At 45.6% G+C, this 15,000-nt stretch overlaps 1 protein-coding gene across 3 annotated transcripts in view; it reads left to right on the top strand.

The window, feature by feature from the left end:
• The window catches only part of LOC123503356 (neural-cadherin-like), a 294,789-nt gene that overhangs the window by 98,802 nt on the left and 180,987 nt on the right, over positions 1 to 15,000 (top strand). For all 3 annotated transcript variants that reach the window (XM_045253035.1, XM_045253036.1, XM_045253034.1), the window contains exon 2: positions 6,685 to 6,735. In XM_045253035.1, the coding sequence (XP_045108970.1) occupies positions 6,685 to 6,735 (51 nt within the window). The remainder of the gene's footprint in view (positions 1 to 6,684; positions 6,736 to 15,000) is intronic.

Here is a 15,000-nt window from a genome sequence, read left to right as displayed (position 1 = left end):
CTGATACACCCCAACGCCACTACCGGACGACAGTGGGGAGAGTCAGTGGGAGGGCTTGGAGAGGAGAGCTAGTTTCACTAGTTGAGAAGCTCACTGAGGAAGCCTCTCAACAAAACTGTGTGATTAAGTCCCTCCAGGACGACCGAGACTTGATCATACAACACAGAGACGTGTTTGCTGCGGCTCTCAGAGTAGCAGACAGGCTGATAGCGTCAAAACAGCGCCAGACGCAAGTAGCCACACGCTCTCAGGCAGTCAGCGCCCACGCAGAGTCAATTGACGAACACTGGGAGGTGGTTTGTCAGGACTCTGAGAGGTGGAGGACGTGGTGGAGCTCGGATAAACCGCAACAGCTCCGCCACTCAGCTGTTTTCTCAACTTCCACCTTCCCTTCGCCTGCCCGGGAAACAACGACCGCTCCGCCTACCTCCACTGCTTCCATCGCCACACAGAGCGACTGTGACACCTCCCCAGCGTCTACTGTCACTCCTTCTGCCACACAGAGTGACTGCTCGGTACTCACTACCACGTCTACCGCCACACAGAGCAGCAGGGACTCTTCCTCCATAAATACAGCGAACGGAGTAGATCGCGGTGCCTCTGTTCGCCCACGAACCTCTCCTCAGACCACTTCAGGAGATTGGAGAAAAAAGAAAACTAAGAGGGAAGTGCAGCAGGACGCGAGGAAGGTGTCCAGCGAAGGACTGAGGACTCACCAGGCCACCAAGCAGACACAAAAGCGAGCCAAGGCAAAAGTGTGTGAGTACTGCTCACGGAAAGGACACACTTCTGCTACTTGCCACGCCAGAACTGACGATTTACGTCAGGAGCGTCTCATACAGCGGCTCCTTACGGTGGAAAGACACACAGCCACACCCTTCCCACCTGCAGCGCCTCAGCCCGCCCACCACCTCACTTCATTTCAGTCCTTACCACAACCTCGCCCACTCCTTCCTCAGCCTGGTATCTGGAATCAGAGCCAGGGGCGGCAGTGGACCACTCCTCTTCACCAGTACCAGCAGTCGGCCGCGGACCCTAACCACCACCTCGGACTAGCAGGCCTCGCTCACTACCATCCCTCACCATGGTACAGCCAGCTTGCCCCGCCGCCAACTAAAGGTCGTCTCTAGCAACGTCCGTGGTCTCCGGACTAACCTTGCAGACTTATACCACAACTGTGTGCAACGACACAATGCAGACGTTGTTGTGGTGACAGAGACATGGCTGAACAGTGAGGTGGAGCCCACGTATGGCAGGATGCAGGGCTTCACCCACTGGGTGAGGAGGGACCGACAGGAGCGAACAGGAGGTGGAGTGGCTGTCTGCTTCAAGGAAGGAATGCAGGCCCAGCTACTCGACATAGACACGCCTCCACTGATGGAGATGATGTACTTCCGAGTAACGCTGGCAGACCGCTCAGCCCTCTTACTGTGTGCCCTGTATCGCCCCCCGCGACAAGGGCCTGACTCACTCCTGTACCTGACTGAGACTTTAGACAACCTGATGATGGCACACAGCTGCAGCCACGTGCTGATTGTGGGGGATCTCAATCACCACCTGGAAAGAGACGCCTACGAGAATCTCCTGAGGTGCAGGGTCTGACAGATCATGTCACCTTCCCCACACATGAACGAGGAGGGACATTAGACCCTGTCATCTCAGACTACCAGGAGGACAAGCTTCAGTGTCATCAGCTGGGGCTCGTGGGCAGCTCTGATCATCACGCTGTACTGACACAGCTGGAAGTGGGCGTGGCTCGGGACGAGGCCACCACCCGCACCATCTGGCTGTGGAACAAAGCAGACTGGGCTTCCCTGCGCCGCGACCTGACCCACACCCCATGGGCCACTCTGCTACAGGGAGGAGCAGAGAGTGAAGCACTTGCACTCACCTCTCACCTTCTCGCCCTCCAGAGACGCCACGTCCCACACAGGGAATACACCACCAGACCGACGGATCAGCCATGGTTTGGCTACCGTTGCCGTGTTGCTGCTGAGGCAAAGTATGCTGCCTGGCTCCGCTACAAGAGGAACCCGACTCGGCGCAACAAGGACTTGCATAGGGCTGCATGCAGGAGGATGGTGGTAACCAGCAAGTGGGCCTTAAAAAAGTGGGAGGAAAGCCTGCGCCGGAAACTGTGTGGCACTGGCGTAGGAAACAAAACTTGGTGGTCCCTTGTTAAGGACAAACAGGAACTGGCCACCAAGAATCCATCCCTCCCTCAGCAAGCAGGACGGTACTGTCGCCACCAGCAGTAAGGAGAGGGCACAGTTGCTGGCTTCCTTGTTTGCTGGAAAAATGAAGGTGGGGAATCCACAGCAGCCACCGCCTCAGCTGGTCCAGCAATGTGAGAAGACTGTCACCATGGTGGAGGTGACGCATCAGCAGGTGAAGCGATTATTGCGGGGCTGGACACACAGAAAGCTACCGGCCCTGATGACATCAGCCCGCACCTGCTGAAGCGATGCTCCCAGGAACTGGCTGCCCCTCTCACCCAAGTCTTCACAACTTGTGTACGGGAAAACGTCTGGCCTTCAGTGTGGAAGGAGGCTCGAGTAGTTCCTGTACACAAAAAGCTCCAGGACGGACCCAAAAAACTACAGACCCATATCCCTGTTGTCAGTGGTGGGTAAAGTGTTTGAGAGGGTCGTGGCAGAGGTGGTGTGTAGCCATCTCAAGGACAATGCCCTCCTCTCAGACCAACAGTTTGGGTTCAGACCTGGAAGGTCAACCTCCGACCTAATGATGCTTCTCACCAGGCAGTGGCAGGACGCCCTCGACGACGGCAAGGACACTATAGTGGTTGCTTTGGACATAGCTGGAGCTTTTGATAAAGTATGGCACAACGGATTACTGGAAAAGCTTCGTGCTAAAGGCATCCAGGGTGGCTTGCTACGACTCCTGGGAAATTACCTGCAGGACAGAAGCCTCAAGGTGGTTGTCAACGGGCAAACATCTGAGTCCCTGCCTGTGGAGGCATCAGTGCCACAGGGTTCAATTCTTGGCCCACTCCTGTGGAATATCTACGTGGATGATCTTCTCCAGCTACTGCCAGGAGTCAAGGCCTATGCTGATGACTGCACCCTCTCCTATACCTATCCACGCCAGGACAGTGGGCGGGCTGCTGAGGCCATCAATCAGCAGCTACGAGTGATAGAGGAGTGGGGTGCTCGCTGGCAAGTGACATTCGCGCCGGAGAAGACACAGGCAATGGTTGTCTCTCGGTCCCCAGCCGCCATGGCAGCAATGGCAGGAAAGTTGTCTTTGGCGCTGCTGCTCTCCCACTCCAAGATGACGTCAAGATACTTGGAGTGGAGGTGGATCGAGGGCTGAGGTTTGACAGCCATGTCAAATCCATTGCCAAGAAAGCCTCTCACAGGATCTCCGCTCTCAGAAGGATCGCCAGTTTCCTCGACAGGAAGGGGAGACTGCTGCTGTACAAGGCACAGGTGCGGCCCCACCTTGAGTACGCAGCTCTCTCCTGGATGTCCTGTGCCGCCACACACAGAAGGAGACTGGACAGCATCCAACGCCGCGCCATACGGCTAGTAGATGCTGCAATACCACCTCACCCAGAGCCTGAGCGTCCCTTGATTCACTGGAACACCGCAGAGATGTGGCGGCAATCGTAGTGTTCCATAAGGCACAGGTGCAAAGAGTGCCACATCTGGCAGGGCTGCGTCATCCTCTGAGAGTCACCGCACGGAGCACGAGAACGGTGCTCAATGGTGGTGACGCCGTAGAGGTGCCGCGATCCCACGGGTGTCAGCATCAACGCACCTTCGCAGGACGCGTCTCCAGGATGTGGAACTTGTTCACGGCCGCGGTGCCTCACGTCCAGGAGATGAACACACACAGTGTCAAACTGATGGCACATAAGTGGAGACAGACACTGCCAACTCCTCTGACACTCTTTGTGACGTGACACTCAGTGTAGTGCAGTGCGTGAATAGTGCTAGTGAAGTGAAAAGAACAGTGCTCCATTTACATGCTGACCATCTTGTATATTTTCTATTTTAAGTCTTGTAAATATTGTAGAGAAATAGATTGTAGTACCCTTAGAATAGGTAGCACACGACAGTGCGCCTTTGGGTACATGTTCTTCTGTATAAATTATGTTTAAATAAAAAAAAAAAAAAAATTTTGTTGTGTGTGTGTGTGTGTGTGTGTGTGTGTGTGTGTGTGTGTGTGTGTGTGTGTGTGTGTGTGTGTGTGTGTGTGTGTGTGTGTGTGTGTGTTGAGAAAGAAAAACAGACTCTACAAGGAAAATCTTATCACTTTTTGCCTTAGAGTGACGGAAAGTGAAAGAAAAAAAGGGTGAAATTCTTTTAAATTGAACAGAATATTAATACATTGTTTCGTGTTTTTCCTCTGATTTCAAGTCATTGTATTCAGACTTACCTTGTTATTCTGTGTTCTGTGTATCGATATTTTTAGTCGAAATACCCTGATGCATTAATGTAAGGTAGAGAATGTAGATCTAGTCGCATGCACCAGTGTCAAATAAATCGCACAAGAACAGCAGGCATATGTAATAGAAAACGTAAATATCTAATAAGACAGACACATCCATGAATAAAATCTTCACGCCAGTCGTTCCAAATCTACGAATGTTCCTGAAAATGTTGAATACCATGAGAATTTCCCTTTAACTCCTTCAGTACTTAGACGCATTTTTACCTTGAGTTTTGGATGTGATTAGACGATTTTATATACATTAGAAAGGGTCATTGGAGGTCAGAAGATTAATGGCCACAGTCTTCACTATTCTAATCCCCTATAGGAGTTTCTGAAGCTGTACAAAATCACCAAATAGTAAGCAAAATGAATATGGAAGCCCTTCATGGTACTGAAGGGTTTAGAATTTCATCATTTCTCACTACGACCATTTCAAGTTCACTGGTTTTAGTTTTACTCCCTAATTCGTGTTCATTGCAGTGTGGGGCTTACAGAAAGACAGACACCCGAAGCGACCTTAGGTGTGTTCATTATGCTGGTGGTGAGGCGTGTAGTGAGGCCAGTGCTGGGGGTGCGATGGCCTGGTGGCGCCCTGGCTCTCATGGCTCTGGTGTTGTTTCCTCCTTACTCTCAGTCCCGGAGGAGATAATTAACTTGGTGGGTGATTAAAAAAAAAAGTCAATTTGCGAAAAAAAGGAGAAATGAGTTTAGTGAATGTCCTGATTACGTGTGTGTGTGTGTGTGTGTGTGTGTGTGTGTGTGTGTGTGTGTGTGTGTGTGTGTGTGTGTGTGTGTGTGTGTGTGTGTGTGTGTGTGTGTGTGTGTGTGTGTGTGTGTGTGTGTGTGTGTGTGTGTGTGTGTGTGTGTGTTGTCAAATCATGGCGAGAATTGTGATTGTAATACTGCAATTATGATAATGAAAATGTTAGCAGCAGCAGTAGTAGTGATAGTAAGAGCAACGACTATCCCTATCATTACTTACAGTATTTATTTACAGTATTTATTCATTTACATATACATTTATTCCATACATCAGAAGAAAGGTCACTTAAATAATGTTTCAAGTCACAGCGGCGGACAGGAGAGGGGAGGAGGAGGTGGCAGTGGAAGAGCTTGGACACAGATCTATAAACAACACAGTAAACTAAGCTTTGCACATTGCATTTGCATGTTATTAACAGGTCCACGTGCAGAGCCGCCACCCGGAGCCAGTGTGGGCCGGCGTGGGGTCTTTACACTCCACCAAAATATAAATACTACGTGTCACTCTGCGGGATTTTTAGAACACAATTTAGCATTATGAGAGCTGTTTGCCGGGAATGGGATGGGATGATAGTGATATAGTGTGTGATGTGTCCGTATTTCCTCTCGTTTTTCTTTTATTTCATTAGTTAGCCTTGTAGCGTCCTCGTTGCATTGTGAGCCTTGTTTCATTCTTACCTACATGGTTGCTATTGCGCTCTTTGGAATGTAACGCTTCTTTTTTTTCTGTTTAGGGACCTGCACCTTTCTCATTACGCCTTACCTTGTTTTTTTTTATGTTATCTTATCTTATTTTACCTAACATTACCTTCCCTTCCCTTAATTTACCTTACCTTACCTTATCTTACATTACCTTACCACTTCTTTGTTCTACCTCTTTCCTCACTTACCTTTCAATTCAATTTTTTCCACTTCCCAAGCCCTATCCTCCCTCCCCTCTTGAATCTAAAGTACTTCGGCAAAGACTATGCAAAGGAAAGACAGGAAAGCCTCCAATCTAACAGAAAGCATCGGGTTGTGTTTAGAGCGCCATCTGTTGACTGGACCTAAGACATCAAGAGGTCACTGATCCCGTCGTTATTTATTTTCTTTAATGTGTTATTCGGGAAATGCTTGCTACGTTATTCACAATATGTTGCACAAAAGTGGAAATAAAAAGGATATTTTGAGCTCGTATTTATTTTGCTTTTTCTGCTTGTGTTTTCAGCTGAATTTTAGAACGTGATGCCCTGACTTGAAAAAAAAACTACAAACATTTTCACGATAAAGAAATTTCTCTCAGATTTTTTTTTTTTAATGAAAATTAGAAGAGAGATGTAAATATTTAAAGTTTATATCGATCTGTAGAGTGTGGTTTTGTACTTTCTATATTTTATTTGAAAGTGAAGTAAGGTTGAAGTTAATTGTTATCTGCTCACCATTCCTGTTATCGAATAGTATTAACTTGACTTTACCTTTTTGCAGGAACAAAGGCAGACAAACCGGCAGTCACCCAGCACACGCCACGGCAAACAGGTGAGAGGGAAGGAAGCTGTAATGAGATGTGTGCTGTCCAGTCTGGTGTAGTCTTTAACACTGCCTGGCATATTTACTCACCAAACAGCTTTGAATTGACACTGAAAGGATTAGAAGTATTCATTAGCCGCGAAACTATACCTGTAACGTTGCTTTACGGAGTGCGTCAAGTATTAAGAACCTTTGACAAAGCGGAAGGAACAAGGGTTGGCAGTGAAGTTTGTAAAGGCAGTGGTAAAGCCCCGGTGTGTGTTGGGTCCCTTGCTCCTCCTATGACTTGTACCATTTAAGGCATCTAGACGGACACTCCACTTACTAACTGCCCTGGGATGTGATAGTACCGTAGCACAGAGGATAAGGTCTTTGGTATCGTGAATTCAGGATAGGTATTGGGTCACAGGAGGAACACGAAGAAAGCTGCAACTCTCATGAATTGTTGGTAACCTTTGTACAGTGGAAGGTAGAAACAAAGGGTGCCCGTGTTGCAGGTAAGCCTAAGGGAATGTATGAGTTCTGGGAGTTTCAAATAACTTCTGATGTCTGACTAATGTGTTTTCCTGATTCCTTCCGAGATTAATAGGGGGAGAAAATTCTTAGGCTTTAGTTACTGCCGCGAGACAATCACCTAACCACTTAGTAGACACAGCGACACTTACAGCACTTCAGAGGCAGTGTGAGAGGGGCATGTCAAGGCGTTCATAGGCCCATATTCAGAAACGCTTTGGTCTCTCATCACAACTATTTTCCAAGACCACACAGATGACCAGTGGGGTTTTTAAGAGTGTTTCTACAGTTAATAACGTAGAAATATTGTCAATCTGTCTCTAGAAACGTCAAAGCACCTTAGAAAACCCGTGTAAACTTAAATAAAGCCTTTTGAAATAGGGTTTTTAAGAGTGTTTCTACAGTTAATAACGTAGAAATATTGTCAATCTGTCTCCAGAAACGTAAAAGCACCTTAGAAAACCCGTGTAAACTTAAATAAAGGGAGGTGAAGTACAAAAGTGTTTAAGAATACGGGCCATAGTGCTAATGACATTGAAGGAATAAGAATGAGGCGTTAGGCTGTTGTAGGGAGAGGAAGTGTATCTAATGTATTACCTAAAATAGCATCGTTTACACTGACTTATTCACAATGGTATGAATTCTGCAGTTGTGTTTTCCGTAGATATGATTCTTTAGACTGCAGTGAATAAGGCGTGTATGCTGTCCAGTGCTGGCGTCAATGAAAAATGAGAGAAGTTGCTGTTTCCCGTCACTCCAACTGTACTGGCGACAAATTACTGGCAGTGTTTTGGCTTAGGGAATGTTCGCCTTCCCATTGATGGCTGTCGACCTCGGTAAAGTTGACGAAATATGAAATGATTTATAGCTGGTTGAGTTCGAGAGAAAGTTACAGTATAGTCTTTTCAAATATTAAAGCAAAATCAATGTATCAGTTTTGGAAGCTCTTTGTCTCTCTCTCTCTCTCTCTCTCTCTCTCTCTCTCTCTCTCTCTCTCTCTCTCTCTCTCTCTCTCTCTCTCTCTCTCTCTCTCTCTCTCTCTCTCTCTCTCTCTCTCTCTCTCTCTCTCTCTCTCTCTCTCTCTCTCTCTCTCTCTCTCTCTCTCTCTCTCTCTCTCTCTCTCTCTCTCTCTCTCTCTCTCTCTCTCTCTCTCTCTCTCTCTCTCTCTCTCTCTCTCTCTCTCTCTCTCTCTCTCTCGTCGCGTGACTGATTGGCAGGTTGGTGGCAGGAAGCGTCGCCTTGTGCTGAATGTTTGTCATGGTCTTTCCTTGCCCAGTTTGTCTTGTCGATCGGGAACTCGTGCTATTGATGCGTCCTGAAGTGAGGTGCGTGTTCTCAAACGATACGATGTTTTATCTCGACTTCTGATCACGGAGACTCAAACAGCTTTCTCGAATCAGCTGCCAGTGAATAGGCTACACATTTTCCCTCATTTGTCGGTCCTCAGTTGAGACTAATTTGTGACAGTATTCGGAAGGCTTTCAAATTGTCTCCTTCCTCTCCCCCGGCCTCGTGATGAATAAGGCCCAATTTCGTGACCACAGTGTAAACATAATGCCATCCCCTGTGTGCAGCGAACGCGTTGTTCATTGCTGACATCATTTCCATACCCAAGCGAGCTGCTTACAACTCCCACTAAACATAGACGAGTCGTGGTGTTGAAGTTAATTAAAGGGTAGAATACTGTGAGTGTAACAGGCTAACAGCTGGCACATTTTTTGTCCACATTATCTAAACGCCTTGGAGCAACGGACATATATGAAGGAACCTTTGTTATAGATAGCGCAATGTGACCAGCATTTACCGTTTCCGTGTTTCCTTACCTTAAATATCATGAACGGTAAATGCAGACTAACCATCGCCATTGCCAGACAAATCACCGCGGCCTGAACATCACCATCACTAGTGCCACCAACACCACGCCTTTCACCACCTCGCCCTTACCTCCAAGACCTCACTGCATCCAGGCGACGACTCTTCTTTCCTTCTTAACCCCTTCAGAACTAGGACACATTTTTACCTTGAGTCTCTGGTATGATTAGACGATTTTATTGACATTACGAAGAGTTTATGAAGGTCAGAAGGTGAAAACCCACAATCTTCACTCTTGATCCCCACGTAAGTTCCTGAAGCTGTTTAAAATCGCCAAAATAGCTGAAATGTATAGGAGGATGTGTCCCAGTACAGAATGGGTTAAAGCATTATATTTATGTAACGTATTTCAGGACTGTAGTGAGGAGGAACCCTTAGCCGACACTCACACTCGGTAACCTTGTATGCCCTCTACAGCCACTCATTAATTACCGAATGAAAAAATATGTCTGATTTCACGATTTCTTTTCCACTGTAGCGCAAATGCATCTTGTGTTCCAACCAAAGTCAGGACGCGTTTCCATATTCACTCTGGTTGCTATTTGGTGATTTTCGACAGCTTCAGATACTTATGTGGGGGATTAGAATAGTGAAGACTGTGACCATCAATCTTCTGACCTGCATAGACCCTTCCTAATGTCAATAAAATGGTCTAGTACACACATCTCATGGTAAAAATGTGTCCCAGTACTGAAGGGATTAAAGTATTCGTAAGATGCATGACTTTTAGTACTTGCATAACTCGCTACCTCCAAAGTAAATAAAGCTTTTAGTAAGAATATAAAGTCAGACTATCTTACGACTTAAAATTGACAGGAATACTTGAGTGAATAAGCAGGTGAGACCATTGCCTAGTGACGGTGTTGGTTGCCTTGCTTGCGTGTTCTCAGGTGGCGAAATTGCCGTACCTGACCCGACATGATGGATTGCAGTCATAGATCAAAGACTCGAGAGTGGAAAATCATGGGTTCTGGGTCTGAAAAAAAAGGACGTGATTTATTGCATCCGTTTGCTTAGTACTGTAGCGAATCTACATAAAAGTCAGTGACGATTATGGAGTAGCTGTGAGGGTTGATGGTAGTTATTCTCACTCGTGCCATATATATTTGTCTCGCTTAATTTCGGACTTCACTCGCTACGTTTTAGTTTTAGTTTTCAGAATACTTCATCATTTGTCAGGTCCCATCACGGTGCATTGTGGGGAGTAATGACCGCTGGTGGAAAATAACCCTCGTGTATTGAAAGTAACCCTAGTCTTTTTTTTTTTTTTTTTTTTTTTTTTTTTGAATCACACCACCATTTCCTCATTAATGCCTGGAATAACAATCGTGTGAGTAATTTCCGTCTGCGTGGAACATGACTCTAGCAGACAATGAGCCGTATTCAGAAACGCTTTGCTATTTCACGATGGCTATTTCCAAAGGGTGTAGTTGAAGATACTCCTGTTTTTAAGGGTATTGTTATGGTTCAGGTGATGGATTAGCAAGATTTCTAGATTGATCATAAGGAGAAACTGTCTCGAAAACCCGACTTGAAAAATAGACATGGTGAGAGCAAGACGTTTGTGAATATGGCCGAACATTGTGCTTGAAGATAACGATGATGGTGATAATGATGAGAAAGAAGTAAAGTATCATCGACGATTTTCCTCCTTCCTATCTCAAACCTGATCACTTTCTGCAATTCCCTCCCCTTCTGGCCTGAGGAAGACGGATCACACGCCTCGCCTTCCCTATCTCTGCTCCCTCGCCTCACCCATAACAAAGTGCTGCCACGTATCAGGCACCTCCCTTAGTGCCAACAACTTATCACAGAACAAATGCCTGGCAGATTTACTCCTGGACACCAATCGCTTAGTTCGTGTGTGGGGAAAGTGTAGCTGCCGGTGACTTGCCTCTGCTCTGGTGCTCATTCTTGGCCTGTTATTGTTCTGGCCACAGCAAGGCAAGTGCGCGGTGGGCAAGAGGAACATGCTTAGGATGCTAAAGGCGAGGTTTTCATGCACAGTCCTTGTCAGAAGTCGAGATGCATACTGGACCCGCTTCCATTGTGTGAAGTGTTTTTGATCTGACTCTTGAAAAACCAGGTAGTGATAGAGAGGGCCCTCATACAGGAACACTTCACTCCTTCACTGCGTCTGTTTTCAAAGGCCACAGAGATGATTAGCAGGGTTTTCACGTGTGTTTTAATTGCTGGTGATATAGATTTTTTTTGTTAATTTGTCATTTAAACTATATAAACATTCTTAAAACCATCGTAACATTAACTAGAGTCTTGAAATAATGAAGGTATGATGCAGGAGTGTTTCAGAATAGGGGCTCAGGGTATTTAATTTTGAGGTGAGTAAAGAAGGTTGCAGTAATATTAACAACTGTATTGGAATGTAACAGAATAATGAGAATACGTTATGGAATCTGACAAAACGCTCGGGAGTTGTGTGGTCACCTTGCATCTGAATAGGTGACCAGGGTACTTAACTTTAAAGTGAGTAAAGAAGCTTGTCGTAATTTTAACAACTGTATTGAATGTAACGGAATAATGAGAGTACGTTACGGAATCGAACAAAACGGTCGGAGTTGTGTGGCGACCTTCTTCTGAATATGGGCCCAGGGTGAGTAAAGAAGGTTCTCGTAATATTAACAACTGTATTGGAATGTAACGGAGTAATGAGTGGACGTCAGACAAAACGCTCAGAGTTGTGTGGCGACCTTGCCTGTGTAGGACTTTTTCCCTTTCTATGCAAATCGTCACTGAATATGAATAAAACACATTGCTACATTCGGTCTGTGGTGGTATCTCCGCACCATCCCGCAAGTCTCCAGGATAAGAGATAACAGGGAACATATGTCTTCCTATAATGCCTCGCTATCCGCAACTTCACCTGTCAGGGAATCGCTCGGGTTTCTGCTCTACGTGCTTCCCGCTGCCTCCAAGTTATGTGTAAAGAAATCTTTGCAAAGAACACTTAAACTGACAAAGGTAAGAGAAGTGAGATGCTGCTCCTTTCACGATAATGTCGTAAAGAAAGCAGGACTGAAAGGAGAATATTCGTATGGGAAAAATAACAGGAAATGGTAAAGGTTAGGAAGAGGTATAGAAATGTAGCAGAAAATAAGAAAAATAAAGATCAAGAATAGTAAGAAGAGAAACGCAAGGGGAGGAAGAGAAGTCATGAGGTTACACTCTGCGGTAATAAAGGTTGACGTTTCAGTATTGTGTAACTAAAGTCCTTTGCTAGAGTAACACTATCCTTGAATGTAGTTAACTGTTTCCTTTGCCTAACTGATCGATGTATGGGTTATTGAGGACGTGATAATGTTGCAAGATAAACTGTCTATAGCTCTCATGAATAACCCCTTCATTACTAAGACGCATTTTTACCACAAGTTTTGGTTGTGATTAGACGATTTTATTTACATTAGGAAGGGTCTATGGAGGTCAAAAAATTGATAGCCACAGTCCTTACTATTTGAATCCCCACATAAGTTACTGAAGTTGTATAAAACCGCCAAATTGTAACCAGAATGAATATGGAAACTCGTTTTGGAACTGAAGGGATTAAACTAAAAACCTGCCGAACTGCATATTTTATTTTTATTTCATATCTAACACTTCATTGTAACTTGCATTGTACGTGTGGCTGTTAACACGTCTGATTAATTATGCGACCAAGTGTAGTGGCCAGGGAGCTGAAAAAGCTGTTCAGATGACGCAGGAGTGAGGCAATAAAATTACGACCAGTATTACGTGTGATGGATGAATGCTAATGACGTCCCGGCCGCCTGAGATACTTGTTCGCTATTTGTCGAAAAAAAAAAAAAAAAAAAAATGAATTGAAAGAATAGTATTGAGTTAAAACATAATCTTTTTTTCTCACTCGTGTGTCTGTGTCTGTGTCTGTCTGTCTGTCTGTCTATGTGCCTGTCTCCGTCTATGTCTCTGTCTCCGTGTGTGTGTGTGTGTGTGTGTGTGTGTGTGTGTGTGTGTGTGTGTGTGTGTGTGTGTGTGTGTGTGTGTGTGTGTGTGTGTGTGTGTCTCTCTCTCTCTCTCTCTCTCTCTCTCTCTCTCTCTCTCTCTCTCTCTCTCTCTCTCTCTCTCTCTCTCTCTCTCTCTCTCTCTCTCCTCTCTCTCTCTCCTCCCTCCTCTCCTCCCTCCTCCTCCCTCCCTCCTATGCCCTCCTTATCTCCTACAATCCTTCTACTTCCCTCCTATTCTCCCCCTCCACCCTCCACACACACACACACACACACACACACACACACACACACACACACACACACACACACACACACACACACACACACACACACACACACACACACACACATGCACGTATCGCTGTGATGAGTAGCAAGCAGTAGAAGGGGAAGGCAAAAGCAGTTAGTTCATCCCATCGCCTCGGCAGCTCAGTATTGCATTACTTGCTTTATTGAATCACGTTCCCCATTTGTCACTTCTCGCGGACTCTCTCTCTCTCTCTCTCTCTCTCTCTCTCTGCGTGGCTCTTCTTCATCCTCTTTCTCCTCTTCCCCCTCCTCTTCCTCCTCTTCCTCCTCTTCCTGCCCACGTTTATTCGGCTCCCAGTGTGGCTCGCATTCCGTAGATGAAAGACTTATGTTGGAATACACACAGAGTCACAGGGTGTAGGTATTGTGTCAGAGAGAGAGAGAGAGAGAGAGAGAGAGAGAGAGAGAGATTTTATTTTCTTTATTTAACTTTATTTTGAGACAAGGTTTTGTGCTCTTAACAACAACAACAACAACAACAACTACAATCTCTACTACTACTACTACTACTACTACTACTACTACTACTACTGCTACTACTACTATACTACTACCACCACCACCACCACCAGCACCACCACCACTACCACTACCACTACCACCACTACCCACATTATTATTAGTATAGCATCAAGTCTAGAATAGTGTTGAACCTCCGCGCGGCAGACACAGGAGGCGCGGGGCTGGAATCCTCGTGGGGTGGACAATTTGGGCCAGTCTCCTTTCACGCTGTAGCTCCTGGTTCCCTAATACCTGCTGGGTGTAATTGGACGAGTTGTACCCTCGCTACCCGCCAGGAGTGGAAGACCAGTAATCCTGCCTCCCTGTGTGTGTGTGTGTGTGTGTGTGTGTGTGTGTGTGTGTGTGTGTGTGTGTGTAAATAGTTTGCTTCACTTCTCTGAAATAAAGGATGAAAAAATATCATGCCGAAAAATGTGAAAGTTTGATAATATTTTTAAGTTTTGAATAGAAGCCCTCTTATTTTTTTTCCTTGAGGTTAATATTATAGAAAGGTATATACTGACTCCCAATGAGAAGAAGAAGAAGAAGAAGAAGAAGAAGAAAAAGAGGAGGAGGAGGAGAAGAAGAAGAAGAAGAAGGATGATAAGAAGTAAAAGAAGAAGAAGAAGAAGAAGTAAAAGAAGAAGAAGAACAAGTACAACAACAACAACAACAACAACAACAACAACAACAACAACAACAACATAACAAGACTGGAAAAGATCAGTTAACTTACACACAGCACTTAAAACTTTCCCATCAGCCATCACGATCCATAAATCCATCCAGCCATGCCTTATAAATATCTAATGCCCTTCCACTTACCACATTCTTACCAAGTTTACTCCTCTATTAACACTACAACTTTTCATATAGCAAATACGAAACCACGCAGGAGTTCTCAGTGAATGATCCATAAGAGCGCTATACATTGAGGGTAATAAGGAATACATTGTCCTTGGGGTTCACTCTGCACACTCCTTTATTCGTTCCATCGTAACCCCTTCAATGCCATGCCTCTTTTCAAATTCTGGTTACTCTTTGACGATTTTATATAGCTTCAGAAACTTATGTGGGGATCAAAACAATAAAGACTCTGGCC

This window comes from Portunus trituberculatus, chromosome 14 (genome assembly GCF_017591435.1).
Source record: "Portunus trituberculatus isolate SZX2019 chromosome 14, ASM1759143v1, whole genome shotgun sequence".
Taxonomy (NCBI): Eukaryota; Metazoa; Arthropoda; class Malacostraca; order Decapoda; family Portunidae; genus Portunus; species Portunus trituberculatus.
This window is presented reverse-complemented; position numbering and strand designations above follow the sequence as displayed.